The sequence below is a fragment of the Anthonomus grandis genome, chromosome 10, assembly GCF_022605725.1.
Source record: "Anthonomus grandis grandis chromosome 10, icAntGran1.3, whole genome shotgun sequence".
Classification (NCBI taxonomy): Eukaryota; Metazoa; Arthropoda; class Insecta; order Coleoptera; family Curculionidae; genus Anthonomus; species Anthonomus grandis.
This window is the reverse complement of record NC_065555.1, coordinates 12,552,858-12,569,523: the sequence shown is the minus strand read 5'-3', so window position 1 is coordinate 12,569,523 and position 16,666 is coordinate 12,552,858. Positions and strand designations below refer to the sequence as shown.

Below are 16,666 nucleotides of genomic sequence, written 5' to 3'. Positions count from 1 at the left end.
TTAGGTTCTTAGTTCGAATTTTTCTTCATTAGATCTTTTGTAGCGTTCAATGTTTTTCAGGAGTAATTTCTAATTTCTAATGGATGTGCCTGAACGTTTAACAAGACATGCAACTAATGAAGAAGCCGCTAGAATCATTGCGCTCATAGAAGATGACCGCAGTTAAAGATACGTCGCTCGGATATGGGGAGTTCAACAAAGCCCCATATCCAGAGTTGTTAATCGCTACCAAGAAACAGGACAACTATCCAGATGACCCGGACAAGGCCGCAGAAGGGTAACTTCGGCAGTAGATGATCGTTATTTAAGGTTAACGGCTTTAAGAATTAGGCATACCACCTCTAGAAGCCTGCAAACAGATCTGTTGGCTCCGAATAAGCCTACAGACACTTCGAAATAGGCTGAGTGAAGCAGATTTACTAGCCAGAGTGCCAGCTAGAGGTCCACGTCTTACCAGAGAACATCGAGTAGCAAGATTGCAATTTGCTAGAGAACACGCAAATTGGAATATTCACGATTGATCCAATATTTTATTCACGGATGAATCAACATTTTGTCTATATTCATCAGATAGGCGTGTACCAGTATATAGGCGACGTGGTGAATGGCACGATCAGGTTAATTTTTGTCAAACTGAAAGCTTTGGTGGTGGCTCTATCATGGTTTGGGGAGGAATTTCTTTTGAGGGTCGCACGGAGCTAGTACCAGTGAATGATGGAAGACTAAATGCTGGCAGGTACATAACCGATATCCTAGAAGCCCATGTAGTGCCCTATATGCCATATATCGTTGATAATTCTATGCTAGTGCACACGCTGCTAGAGTTGTTCGGCAATACTTAGAAGAGGTCGAGATACCCACCTTAAATTGTCCTGCACGTAGCCCGAACCTTAATCCGATAGAACATGTCTGGGACCATCTAGGATGGCAAATTCAGCAACATTTAGCACTAATAAGAACACTAGATGATCTTCAAAATGTTCTTTTTGCCTTCTGGGCAAACGTGCCGTAAGAATACCTACAGAACCTGTTTAGAAGCCTTCGAAGACGAATGGAAGCTGTAATTAGAGCCAGGGGATAAAGTTCATTTTTTTTGTATACATGTTTTGTACAATTTTTTTGATTTTTGTATTTATTGGTAAATCAAAATGTTTGTCCTCTGTAGATTGAACTGATTTAAAATAAATGTTGCAAAAGTTGTATTATTTGGTGATTTAATTATCAATATCAATAAAATTTTAAAAAACAGGCCAAAAATTTAAAATATTTAAGAAATAATAAGTGATGCGATAATTTTTGTGGGGTGTGTATATTGTCAAGCTATTTCAAGTTTAAATATTCTATATTTAAAAAACCAACATTATTATACAGATAGATCATGATAGTGAATTTCTTACTTCCCCTTAGAAAGATTCTTGAATTTTTTCATCAAAAAAGTGCAAATACTGCTGTGTTCAAATATTATGTACGCAAATACTACATAAATAAATAGATGTATGTTTTTTTTAATTTTTTATATAATGTTTCGCTGCCAGCTAACCCTAATACACAGACCCTACTGATGAGTTTTCTAGAAAGTTATTTGGGAACTATTCTGACTTTTTAAAATCTTTCCAAAAGGTCTTAGTTTTTAGTAAAAGATATTATAGACAATATTATAAAAATACCTAAAGAAAATCTAGTATTACTTTACAGAAATAACTGGAATCAGCAACTGGTTAGCAAATTAAATAATGTTTATTGTAAGAATTAACAAATTTTTACTATTTTATATCTTGCAATAAAATATTTGTTAATTAAAACCGCTAGTTCTAATTAACAATAATTTTGATGACGTTGTAAGGCATAAGATGCTGGTCAGATCCCATTGTACAAAGAATTGCCTTTCTAGATAGTCCCATTAAGGATTATTGCTTCTCGCTGCTGACCTCAAGATCTTACCTTTGCTAAGTTTCAACGAAATCCTGTTTATTTGCTGATTTGTACTTTTGTACTTGGGTTGACATCATACAAGTTAGTTATGTGTTTTACAAATACCTTTTTACGAAATCTAAGCATAAATAAATCTATTTTTAAGTATCTTGAGACCAAGTAATAGATGTTGATAGGTGTCTCAACAACTTCCTTAAAAAACACTTACTAGCCTTCAAAGACCGGGTTGATGAAATTAAAAGACTCAGATAGTAAGAAATATGCCCTCCAGAGAAAAACGTGCTTTAAAATGGTCTGGAGTATAATGTCAATTTTATGAATATTTTATGAATGTTCAATATTAAAAAGATCTGTTGGACCTCTTTACCCTTAGGTTATAGGGTATACCTTTAAATGTAAAATGTTTTCTTCAATCCACTGAAATATATGATAAAGTTAATTTAAGTATGTGTGAGTAATATCAAATTAGCGTAGACAAACAGTTAGAGAAACCCTCAATATAGAGGATTATATAACAATAATAATATAATTAGATTAATTATGCAGATAGTCTGAGAGAACGAATTCTCGATCCAATTAGGTAATCCAAGATTCTAAATTTTTCCATATAAATAAATAATATATTAAGCCAGTTTGCAAATATTATGGAATACTCGTCCATAATATATAGGTTTAGAGATATTCAGAAAAAGTTTGTTTTTTTTATACGACTAACTTGTTATCGTTACTTCTTTAAATGGGACCATTATCGTTGACGTAAAGATCAATCTGATTTCGAACGTTTTCTCCAAAATTGCTTATTTTTGACAAAAATTATTATAGGCAGAATATAAAAAAAACTTAATTAAAAATCCCATTGTGTCAACTTAGTGCTCTATATGGCCAAAACCATGTCTTTACAGCGATTATTTAAATATAACTTATGTGGCTTGGACCTATTTCAAGCTCATGTCGTTCATCAGATTTTATCATTTATTGTACAATTTACCTTTATGACCCTGAATAAAAATTCCACCCACGTATTCAAATGCAATTTATAATTTATCAAATTTTTTTAAATTTGCATGGCGGTGTAGCTTTGAGCAGTAAAACTGCCTTAAAAACTTATTGCTATGACACATTTTTAATGAACTTTTGGCGCCACTATAAAACTAGCAGTGGAACTTAATGTACTATTAAAACAGGACATTTTACGGATTTTGTTTAGTCGTTAAATAACGAAACTGCCTTTAAAAATAATACAATAAGTTTATATGTAAGCTGCTAGAAAAGAAACTGAAAATAAATATAGAGTTATAAGATTTCTTTAGGATGTATCAGCAAACGAGTGGTAATCGTTAGAGTACTTAAGTTTTTTTCTTTATTCAAGTTTAAGTGAATTTATACTCTTTTATGCACTAAGAAAATGTTATCCAAAGCTAAAGTTTTCTACATTATAATGTAGTCTATCTATAGATTTAATTGCACGGTTTAGTGAGGAAAGAAAGCTGGGCGACATAGGAGCATAAATTATATATTTTTTGAACTAGTAATTAATCACCGTGTAGTATATAAATCTATTTTCCAAAATTTGATATAAGAAAATAAAAACGTTGTTTTTAAACCTGCTCTGTTTTCTTATATATATTTTTTTAAATACCCAAAATTTAAGAAAATATTTATACTGATAATTTATTTACTGTCTAAAAAATGTTTAGAATAATTCCTAATCAATCAACAAAATTTTCAAAGCATCTAAGAACAATATTTAATTGAATAAACTTTATTGATTTTATTTGAATTGTATTTTGACTTAACTGTGAAAAAGGTATAAGGAGTTAAATTACAACTTGAATATTACAGCTTTCTTTTACTGAATAATTTTTTAAACCTACGTGTGACTTATATACGGGTATATTTTTTTAAATTTGATTACAATTTTCTGTTAAACGGAAATTATTTAGGCAAAATAACTTAATTCCCATTAATTTCCGCATTAATTTCCATGAAATTATTATCCCGTTATTAATTTAAGTCCAAGGTTAACTTCAGGTTCTAAGGTTTATATCAAAAGCATAGACTGAATTCACCTGAAAATACTGCTTACTAGTTTACAAAATACCTATGATGCAAGTACTTAGTAAAAGAGATAATAGATCAAAACTCTATTAAAACTTGGCATTTACTCGACCCGCTACCAGAATCATCTTTTTTACTTTTTACTCTTTTGGTAACTTTCGCTGGATCACATATAAGATTACGACACTATGTGTGAATAAAGATTTACAGCTATATTAATACAGAATACCCAAATTCATCGTCAAATATGATTAAGTTAAGCACGATTATGACAAAAGCGTTAGCATTTGGGGCTATCAATAAAAAATAAAGCAAACAGTATGTAAAAACTATAGGGCCAACCTGAAAAGAGAGATTTAGAATTATAGAAATCAGAAGGGGAAGAAAGACGTTAGAAAAGAAAAAGAGAAGGAGTAATATGGGGAAATATGAAAATGAAAGCGTTATTTGAGAAACATTGTGCGAATCATTTAGTCTCTATGAGAGGCTGTAGGATTAAATAATGGTATTAATTTATTAAATTTTATTATTCAAAAATCTGTTCTTCGAAGAGAAATTGTGCAAGCGATTGAAATGCTGTAATCTTAGATTATATAAGATGTCATGCAGACATTTCAGGCGATATTAGTACTTGTTAAATTATGAAGAAATAGCAATATATATATGCATCGTCTAAAAGTCGTCGTTTTTATTATACAAGCGGTGAAAGCTTAATTCTTTTGTCGTATTTTGCAATTTTTTTCTCATGTTTTATGATTTTTATTAAATTTGGTAGATGAATTATTCTTTAGAATTTTTATAATAAAGTAGTAAAATATTTGGTCATATAGAGTGTTACATTGAAATGGCTACCATTGTATCTCTTAGAACTTGCTTTTGGAGTACCTTGTACGGATTTCGACATGAAATTTAAACTCTCTAATCCTTTGTTTAGATACCGGGTCTCTCGTATTATTCTTGTATTTGTCATTATTTTTAAATTACTTGCAACAATAGAGATTCGGAAATGTATAGCAAATAGAATGGTTAGGACTTCCGAGGTTAAGAAACCAGTAAAAAATGATCCCGCTACTACCACTTATCAGAAGAATTTTAATAAATATTTTAATGTATCCTTACTATAGCCAAAGCGTTCAAGCTCCGCTTCCAAGTGACTTTTCATATTTAAATATTTGCCAATATAAATTCTATGCCAAAATTTGTTATTTGATTCAGTAATGAACCAACTTTAGCAAGGTATAATAACAATTTGCATGACTCTTCTTGACCAAAATTGAACCCGCATTTGATAACAGAAAATATTTTTGATGAATAGTTCTTAGTAGATCTATGAGCCGGTATTATTATAGAATATTTGACAGCATCTTTTAAAACGGACAATATCTTCAAGACGAACCTTAAATGCTGCTAAAAGAGGTAACAATTCTTATTAGAAACCAAATGTGATTCTTGCACGATGGTACACTAAGGCACTTAAGCCTAGAGGTGAAAAACTTTCCCAAGGAAACTTTTAACAACAATTGGAAATGAAATAACCTCATGGATCCCCTACACCTGAAAACATTATTTTATTAGACCACAGTTTAGACAGAGAAGGATTTAAAAAACCGAATAATAATTTAATGCAATATCACTGCACACTGGAATATTTGGCAAAATTTGTCAGTCCATGAAGCGTGCATTTTGCAAGGTGACAGGCATTTTAATTAATAAAATCGAAAACGGTGCGCGAATGGTAGGTGGAAAAATACGAGAATAGTGCAAGAAAACAAAAAGCTAAACAAAGGAAGAAAAAAAAAATTTATGATAAAGATCTGACATGATGCTCCAAAAGAACTTCTGAAAGATAAAATTAAAGCCGACATAATAAAATTAATACTTAAATCTTCCCGTTCTAGAAACCCTTTGACCTATTTGACTGATAATTGTAGTTCGGGCTTTGCTTTCTCTGCAATGACTTATACTTAAGTAAGTTTATGAACAATAGATAGTTATAACCGAAAAAAACTTGACTATTATTCTGCTAACAAAACATGATTAACTTGGCTATCAAAATGGCAAAATGGCATTTTCTCTGATTGTCTTCAAGTTGCAAAGTCATATGGATACATAAATAGAGGATCTAGGATAGACCCCGAAAATTATCGATGAATTTCTTTAGTCTCAATTTTTGGTAAAATCCTTATACCTCCTTCTTAACACTGGTAAGTCACATAGAAGACTACTTTGAGCAAAATTCATTGTTTCACACATCAAGACTCAACGGATACAGCGGCTAGGGATTTATGTGACAATATTCTGAAGAGGCTTGGATATAGCTTCCACTCTCAGGCAATATTTTAAAATTTGTCAAAAGCTTCCGATTGTGTTAAGCAAATTTTCTTGTTTATTATATTAAATTAGTGAGTGGTCATTTCTAGAGTTTACTGATAACACTTGGCGTGCCGTAGAGTTTGTTCTTGGGACCATTCTCTTTCTGGTATATGTCAATAATCTTCCCAGCTATCATCGTGGGTTTTTATTTTATCTTTATGCCGATGACACAACATCCTTGATTATTGATAACAGCCCATAAAGATTGTAGTTATGGTCAACAGACTCTGGATAAAATTAAACTTTCTCTAATGTTACTCTGAATTTGGGATTAACCTGAAGGTCGCATGTTCGTGAACTTTAATCTAAGTCGTCTCGTCTTACAACGCAGATGTATAAAAGGTAATTGCTAGTCTGAACTATAGTGAGTGCTATTGACTGAGAATTTTTACACTGCCTTGTGTCTATACGCTCGTATAGCTCCTATTTATTATGAGCCAAGCTGGTATTCACTCACAGTATACCAGGAACTTCTTGCTACCCCGGTATCAGAAGCTTTACAGATCCCGTAATGGCACATTTTACTACGGTCTACAGTTTTTCATTATGTTGTCTGTCTCTGTTGAGACCGAAGAATCTGGTCGCTACTGTATTAAGACCAAGACTAAGGGGAGCCTAATTAAAAATGTACTTTGCTCATTTAAGGAGTATCTCCGGTCCAAGTTTGACGACTTTCTACTAACAAATTATTCTAAGCCTTGTTTCGTGTTAAGTTGCATTGTTAGTAATTTTAGACATAAAAAATTTTTTAGTCATATACATAACCAAAAGGTTAAATACTTTATTGTAGATTCTAAAAAATAATGACGAACCAAATTTGAATCAATTAGCAATATATGTCATAAATAAAATGCAAAGTACGTGAAAAAAATGTAAACTTTCCGCCCTGTATAACGCTCCAAATTACCCTCCGAAATATTTGTATGTCATTAAATAACACAATAAATTATCGAAGGTTATTCTCCACATATTTGTATGAGCTAGGCTTATATCTTCATAAAAAGTAAATCTTAATTAAAAAAATTCTTGTCTAAAAAAAAAACATAAAAAGTCTAACGATTACAACCCTTTTGCTGTCCAATGAAGAGAACATCAGACAAACGAGTAGTTGGTTAAAACTTTGGGTTCTAAGCCAAAGACTAACAAAGAAAAAAATAATAATAAAGAATATTAATCTACTTAATTTTTCTAAAAATGTATTTGTCTATTTATTAAAAGTTACTACTTTCGCGAGTTAAAATGGTTAAGACGTTCGGATGAAAATCGTTTATTAATAATTTTTTATAGAATATATCATACCTGTTAATCCAAGTTGAAAGTCGTTTAAAAAAACGTCTGCAGGCTAAAAAAAATCGAATAACATTCTTTATAAAATAAATCCAGTTAAGAATATTTATTTACACAAATTGATTACTTACAACATACAAAGTTATTACAAAAAGTCAACACTGAACAAGACCTATATAAAAAGTATTTTTTACAAATAAACCTACTTCAAATCTTATTTGATTCGTAAAACTAAACTAATTATAACCTCGAAGACACCTAATTAAAAAAAAATTATAATTTTTACAAAATTCTTTTGTCGTCTAGGAACTAAAAGTTTAAGACATATGGCAAACGTTTTGCTTCTTCTATTTAGTTTCATGTACTACCTTATTATAATTTATGGCATATCTACAAATATTATGTACTATACGTTAAGAATCTTAATAAAAAATCGTTGTAAAATGCACCAATTTTGCTATCTACACCTTTTCATACCTACTAGTTCCAAATAAGTATTATGCTACACCTTTATTTGATCTTAGATTTAGTAAATTGTTTTTTTTTCACAGAGTTAAGCCCAGTGAAAAGCATTTGCTTAAATAACTCAAACTATAACAATTGCTTTATTTAATTTTATTATCTATAAGGCTTAATTTTTTTTTATTATACATTAACTTTTTATTATTTTTATTTTTCATCCTGTAACGTTATTATATTTATTTAGGAAAGCGATTTTATTACTTAAAAACTATAGTAAGATACTCACTTTCTTAGCATATACGCTTTTTTTCTTCAAATAAGTAAAAAACATAACATATAAATTATGCATAACTTAAATGGAGATAAGTCACTTTTTCTTTTAATTTAATAAAAACTTAGGATAATTAAGAAAACTGTTATAGTTATCTATTTTAGTTAAAATTTTAAATTGGTTAAGACTATTTATTGGTTAGAATCTGTGAAATCAATGAAAGAAGATTATTGTAGATATCCCTCAAAGCTCAGTTTTAGGACCATGATTTTGCTCTGTTGAATATTAATACTATTAAATATAATACTTTTTGCAGATGGCATCATTTGGATAATGTAACCCTGGAGCAATGTGTATTGCAGAAGCTTCATGAAATCAAGTTGTGTTTTGAATATGACATGGATAATACACATGTAAAGATTACCAGCTTATAATGAGCCATTTCTTGAAGCTGTTTCTGCAAATTTTGCATACGAGGCTCTATAAAAATGCAAAGAAGCTAGCGGCAGAATTCAGTTTAGGTTTAAAAATGGTTGTGGAACAAGAGAAGCGATATTCAGAGGTCTCTTTCTTGGTCCAAATTTGGCAGGACGAAAGAAAGGATGTTTTCATGTTTCAGCGATTATGAGAGGGCCTTTGACAATGTAGAACGTAATCTCCTAATACTAAACATTAAGGAGCTGGGTCTAGATGGTAAAGACATTCACATAATTATCAATGTGTAGTGGAACCTGCAAATGATACTGTAATAATCGTGGATAATGCAAACGATCTATATGAATAATCGAATCGCGTAATTGAAACAAGCACAAGGTTGGGCCTCAAAGTTTATGATTCTGAGCAAGACTGATTTTTCACAATTCAGAATACAGGCAAGTGATGCATTTATTAAAGCCAAAGTTATGACCCAGAGTAAAAGTTTAGATATAGAATAGATCAATTAAGAGCAATCATCTTTAAACTCCTTATAAATAAAAATATAAACTTCCAGCTAAGACACAAAACTCTAAAATGTTAAACATAAAATCCTCATCTATTTTTTCCAAGATACCACACAAAATGTAAACAAACGAAATACAATGTCACGGTCTCATAAGCAAATTTTATTGGCTACACAATAAGTTTTATTTATGTATTTACTTTTTTGTTTAATATTATTGTTAGTTTTACAGTGTATATGTAGGTCCTAAGGCTTGATGATACCCTGCTTATAAGGCGAAACACGTGTAGCCAATAAAATTTGCTTATGAGACCGTGACATTGTTTTTTGTCTGTTTGTTTACTGTTTCTAAAATGTTACATTTGGTCTATAGTGATTCAATTCAGTGATCCTATAATTATGTTCAAGAGTTTAACGATTTTTAATTTTTCTTTCAAAACTTCACTTGTTTGACTCGAGTACCGTTAAATTTTTTTATTGTCTTTAGTTGTTTTTATTTGTGCAAGATTTAGCCTGCATTTACTAACAAAATATAATCTTTAAAGGTAATTAAACATTTTTAAAAGTGCTTAGAGTAACAATGGGTATACTGCAAATATTTTGTAAAATAATAGTTTTGAGGGCCTCTTATACCTTTTTTTATTTGTGTAAAATTTGGATTCGTATATAAATTAATACAAATTTTTTGTCATTATGTCATAACTATATTCGAGCCGTTAACTAATTGTAAAATTATTTATCCCATTTAAGCATATATCATAATCTTTAACGATTTTATTTATGATTATTTAACAGTTTTCTAATAACAACTACATTGCTCTATCAATTTATATTAAAATAATTTAAAATATCAATTTTTTTATTTTTAGAAATTGGCTTTATTTAAAGATTAATTAAGCTACATTTATTTTAATTGTTAATGACATTTGTGCCTAGTTTATATAAAAATAGAAATAAAATTTAAAAAAATTAAACGAAAATAGTTTTTAAATTACAGATTTTAAAAATGAGTACTTTAATTTATTAAAAGAATGAATCAAGTCGATTATCAGCAGATAAATTTAGAACAAATCTAAAAAATAAAATTTACAATTATTTGGAAATAAATTAAATACAATAAAATTAAAATAAAATAAGCGACAAGGGGTAATAATTTAAGTTTAAAATAGTTAATCAGAATCATATTTGATGTGTTTCGCCTATTAGAAGACATTATCGGATTTATGGTTAAAATGAAGAGAAAAACAGTAAAACAAATTTAGAAAAAATTTATTGAACTACAGGTAAGATATTTTAATAAATAGTCAAATAAAAGAGGTTATTTTATAAAGTGATCCGAAAAATTTTATTAAAAAATTAAATTATAAGTAAACAAGTTTTTTGTTAAATACAAGATTTGAACCCATGACTTAGAAATTTATTGCCCAACCAATTTGCGATAAATTTGCTTGAAACTGCGGTCAAACCTAGACTAGATTGCGTTTAACTTAAAACAATCATTTAATTTGTTTTTTTTTATACATGTTTCTTTTTCTGTTCCTTTTAATCATAGATCATTATGATGCATTTGAGTAGGCAAAATACGTGTAATTTTGATTAACCATTATAGACTAAAACCATTGTGTCTTACTCAAAGGTGACACATGTTTCATCTCCTAACGGACATTATCAGACCTATAGTTATAAAGAAAAGGAATTCTTAAAAATATAAGTTACCTAAATAAGTAAAACTTATCAATCAAAAAAATCACATTATTAATAACTATTTAAATAAAAACAAACATAAAGGACTTTACTTATTAAAACTTTTAATAAGGATCAACAATTAGCTAAAAAATAAAAAAAAAATTAATGGAACTACTTGCGACAGATTTTTAAAAACAAAAATATAGAAAAGTTACGACATAAAGTAAGATAAGAAAGTATATATAAATATAATAATAACAGTGTATTATAATAAGAAATAAAATGATATAAAATTTTGTAGTTGAATATAAAATTTGAACTTCGTCATAGAAGTTTGGTGCCCAACCAATTTAAATTTACTTGAAACTGGGTGAAATTTTTTTTTCACATTTTTAACTTCGAGCATCCTTCAAGTAGTATTTTTATTTATATAAGATTTTTTTTGTTTTATTTTTAACCATAGATTTACTAATGCCTCCTAATGGGAGAAACACACATCATCTTTGACTAACCAATACAAACTGAAATCATTGTGTTTTATTGTCTTTAAGAACTCTAAGAAAATGGAAAGTTTGTATTGTATCTCTCATGCAAAGCATATAAAATCCAATTAGTGTTTTATTCTTAAATCCTAAATAGTTAAGTGCTATGATTATATTTTAAAATGTAAATTAATGAATTAATTTAAAACCCTTTACGAACGCTTTTATTAGGAAAGCTATTTACATGATATTATTTCGTTGATATCGAACAGCATAAATCTTATTTGGACACATAGGCAAGCGACCACTACTAAAACGCTCAGTTCAACAACACCCACTTGGGGGCAAAATATTATTAACCTATAATCTGCGAAATTGGCTATTTTTTTTTAAGAAACAATTTTCTGCGTAATAATTAGTAATAGTTATAATACTCATTTCAGCCTTTTCTCCCTAACAATTGTCAAAAATTGACCAAGAGAACCCATTATTTGCGTCAGAATACTTCCTGCTACGAAACACCTAACAATGTTTTCCCCCTAAGTTGTTCGGGACCGGCTTCAGCCACCCGGGGGTAACATTTTTTTGAATTGTCTATAATTGTCGCCACTTTCCATGGATCTAACACTAAACAAGTCAGTACCGCTACCATACTTTGAAAGTTCATGACTAGCCGTAGCTGAATTACGCGTAAATCTACCGATACGGGCGCTACGTTTGATAATGTGTTTAGGAGGTTTAGTTGTCGCAGATACGATTTGAGGTGTTGCAGGTAAATTAAGGTAAGGAGAGTGTCTCGGTCGTCGGACAGCGCTCGTGCTAGTGCTCTGGCGAGTCGTTGCCAATTGATCGGGACTATTTGTCGATACAAGAGATACAGGCCCATTGCTATTGGACGCAACCAGTCCGTCATAGCCCATCGGTCGTGGTGAAGAGTCGCCGCAATGGTAATTAAAATTGCAGCATAGCTCCCCGTCCTATTAAAATTAAAAAAGACATTTTAGTTTTCATTGTTGGACAGGCAGAATGGATTAGTGCGAAAATTTTGCAAATAATGTGAAGGTTTACAGAGTGACCTATTACATATTTTAGTCATATTATAGGTATGTAAATATATTAGGAGTTTATTTAATTTTGCGTACAATTATTTATACTTAAATACAATTCTAGCAATGTAAAGTATATACAAGGTTTAATTGAGGCTGGCTTTAAAGAAAAACTATTGTTCATATTAACTTGGCTACGAGAAATATAATACAAGTATTTTTGCGTTTTTAAAATTACCACAAGTAAGCGTAATCTTTTTTTCTTAATTTTATAATAAGCACTAGCAGCACGAAAAAAAATTTGCAAGAAAAACTTGTTTGTTTTAAAACTTTGTATAGAATATAATTAACTGATTATTCAAGTTGATTGAATGATTTTTTTTTCATTGATATTATGCTAATATTAGTAATTTGAAATCCTACGTTAACTTCAAAAATATTATATTCTTACTTTGCATTGACCTCTTAAAAAAATAGACCTCTCTGAAAGAAACCAGTTTAATAATTTATTCTTTTCCAATAATTTTTTAATCAAAAACATGCCTGGATATTTACGAGAAAATAACTAGGTCCAATAAAAAATAATCAGTGTAAAAAATACTAAATGTACCCCTGAAAATATATTTTACTCCGAAACACGAATTTGTAATACTACTGATATATATATACAGGGTGTTCCCTTTCAAATATTCAAAAATGCTAGAGTATATGCAGGAGCCATAAAAAAGTAGTTTGAGATAGGACACCGATGATCGGAAGAGCGTCGTTTCAAAAATACAAGCCTTGAAAATTTTCAAAAAAATCGATTTGTTCCTCTGTATTAAAAACGCCTATAGCGATTTGAATGAAACTTTCAATGATATGTAACGAGGCAATTTTTTGAGGAATTGTAGGGGATTTGACCTGTCTTGGGACGGAGTTGCAGCAGATCTATGTTAATTTTTTTATTAAAAAAAAAGATACGCCACGGTTGTTTTGAAAAAAAATGTTTCCGAAATATCTTGTTCATTTTTAATAAAACAACTTTCTTGCATTTTTGCGCTCCGACGCACAAAATCCATTCCAACAAGGATGCTTCAAAACTTTTTTCTCACAATGAAAATTTTAATATCATTACAATAAGAAATTAATAATTTAAATAAACAATGGCCAAGTAAAATAAAAAAACATAATTTAAATAATAAGCAATAAAAAATTATTTAAACAATTTAAACCAAATGCTCAAAGTGTCCTTCAAGAATTTCCACACGTTTTCTGCACCTGTTTACTCAAGATTTATGCGATCCCTGGGTCGTTTCTTAGAAAGTCCTCAGCCACCACAACTCTAGCAACTAGGTCTTTTCTATTTTTGTGTAGATAAACTATTCCATGGCGCCCTAAACAAAAAGTCAAAGGGTGTCAGATCAGGTGACCTTGCTGGATAAGGGACTGGACCACCTCTACCAATCCACCTGTTGTTGTAGTGCTGTTCTAAGAAAGGCCTTACAGTACGAGCGAAATGCGCTGGATAGCCATTATATTATTATCAGAGTTCTCTCTGATCTCTAATATTCTGTGTGACATTATTTGCAATTGGGTATGGTATCTCGATCTTCTGCCAAAATTGTGACTTTTGACTGAGATTGACTTGAGAATTGACTCCCAAACCGTAAAAATACGATAGTACGTATGCACTGACACTAAACGTAACAAAAACATGTACACACTTTGTTATTATTATTATTTATAATAATAAAAAAAAACTAATAAAATAAAGAACTCTGGCATGGATTTCATTTTTTGCACTAAAACGTTGTGTCGGACCGCAAAAATGCGAGTGCTGCGTTTTGTCAGAAATAAACAAAATATTCTGATTTTTTTTTAAAAGAGTGGCGTACCGGTTTTATTTTATAAAAAATTTAACGTAATTTAATTTGCTCCAAGTCCGACCCTGGACAAGTCAAATTACTTACAATTCCTCCAAAGGTTGCCTCACTACCTATCATTTAAAACCTAAAAAATTCATTTAAATCTCTTAAAGCGTTTTTAATACAATAAGAAAATAACGAATTTTTTGAAAAATTTTAACACTCTATATTTTGGAAATGAGATACTTCCGACCATCGATGTTCTCAAACTACTTTTTTTTTGTTCTTGTATATACTGTAGCATTTTTAACTATTTTAAAGGGGACACACTGTATATATTTGTTATACAATTCGTAAATCATACGCCTAATATATATTTTTTTCTGAATGCAAGATACTCACAACAAAAAATAAACCAAAACTTAATTTTAAACTGATCCGAATTTCATTCGTGCATTTATTGTTTGTGCAATTATTACAGGTATATTTTCGTTAAATTTTTATTTTATTTATAAGAATAATTTTTAGGCATGATAGATCTGTTGTAAATAATTATATCATATAACCTTAATAGATTAAATATATTAACCTTTACATATTATTTATAATTTCTGTAAAGTTTTTAAGTTCTTAGTTCATGACAGACCAAGTTGATGTCATCTACCTTGACTTTATATAAGCTTTTGTCCAGTCGAATTATAAATTCCATATGAGTAAATTAAATAATTGGGGACTTTCAAATTCTAGTGCTGATCTTTAGTTCTAGTGTTGTAGCGATTGCTTTAGTGACAAATCACTTTTTCTCCTAAATGAACTGGTTAACAGCCATAATAATTTGTTTTTTTCAGCAGAATTCGAGAAATCCTCAATAAATACTTTTCATAGACGTGAATTGGCATCTTCTTCTTATGGTGCCTATTCGTTCTGAATATTGGCTCTTAATCATCCATATGTTCAATTTTATATTGAGGTGGTTTTTATTGACAGAAATTGTATTTTTCTGACGTCATCCTTTCACCCCCCAGAGTCTCCAAGTCATTTTTTCAAAATGGGAATAGGAGTCGAGTGATACCTTGAATTAAAAATAATTTTATTCTCTACATAGCCAAATTTTTATTTTATTAATTCTTCAATAATTTTATTTCAAAGACCTTCAAGGGCATCAGGCTTTGTGGCAAAGACCTTGGTTTTTAGATGACCACATAAAAAGCCCAAACGGGTAAGATCAGAAGACCTAGCAGGCCATTCTACGGTACCTCCCGGCTAATTTATTGTCGAAGAAATGTATGAAGAACGGTAGCAGCATAATGATGTGGTAGTCCATTATGTTGAAACATCATTTATTTTCTAGAAGGATATCATCTTGGTCAAGTAACTTATTCTGGGATTGATAGCGTCTTGTAGAAGTTGAAAATAATTTTCAGCATTAAGATTTGTAATTATTAATAAAGGTCGAACAATATGATCTCCCAGGATACGAGCTCATACATTAAGTTTTTAATGGTTGTATTTGTTTCTCGAAATAAATTAGTATTAGTGTCGCTCCAGTGTCGACAGTTGTGTCAATTGACTTTATTATGGAAATATTAGAAACATTCGTCCGTGAACAGACATTGCACCGCAAATTTCTTTCACAATTTAACCTTCAATCACTAAAGTACTCATAAAATTGCACATGACGATCAAAATCATCATCATTTAGCTCATGTAGGCCTGATATTTGTGTAATTTTAAAATTTTGTTAACAATATTTTTAGACACGCCAGATGCCGTGGCAATTTTTCTTAACATGATCCAACATTGCATCCAACATGACTCAACACTGCAATTTCCACAACTTCGTTTCTCACTGTACACTGAACTTAATTTTTTCTGTTTTGTACTGACTATTTCTTGAAACTTCTTCATCAAATCCATTACATAAAGATGATTTACATTTAATAAATCTAATGATTTTTGAATGGGAGTTTATTGCGCAAAGTTGCTTATTTTAAGGCTCTTTACAACCCCCATAAGTTTGTCTTACTATATATGAAAGAGCCTGTAGATCTAAATTCATGTGTTTTTTTTTAAGAGGTTTTAAGTGTAGTTGAAAGTAGGAGTATTAGAGAAGTCTTTTGAAAAAAAGCACTGCATAAAAAAGAATATTGAGATTAATTGTAAGTTCATATACCATTTAGAACACATCTAAACCTGTAAATAAATATTTAATTTTAACCTAATATAAATTAGCATTTTATTTATTGCATCTAAAGAAAATTATCATTTATTATAATTGTTAT

The 16,666-nt window shown here is 30.1% G+C and overlaps 1 protein-coding gene across 2 annotated transcripts in view; it reads right to left on the bottom strand.

Annotated features, from left to right (window-relative positions):
- Positions 1–7,727: 7,727 nt before the first annotated feature.
- LOC126741233 (protein kinase C-binding protein NELL1-like) overlaps positions 7,728–16,666 on the bottom strand; it is a 143,546-nt gene continuing 134,607 nt past the window's right edge. Inside the window, exon 14 of one of the 2 annotated variants that reach the window (XM_050447606.1) lies at positions 7,728–12,468. In XM_050447606.1, the coding sequence (XP_050303563.1) occupies positions 12,052–12,468 (417 nt within the window). In that variant the 3' untranslated portion in view covers positions 7,728–12,051. The remainder of the gene's footprint in view (positions 12,469–16,666) is intronic. The other variant, XM_050447607.1, reaches the window with a different exon arrangement.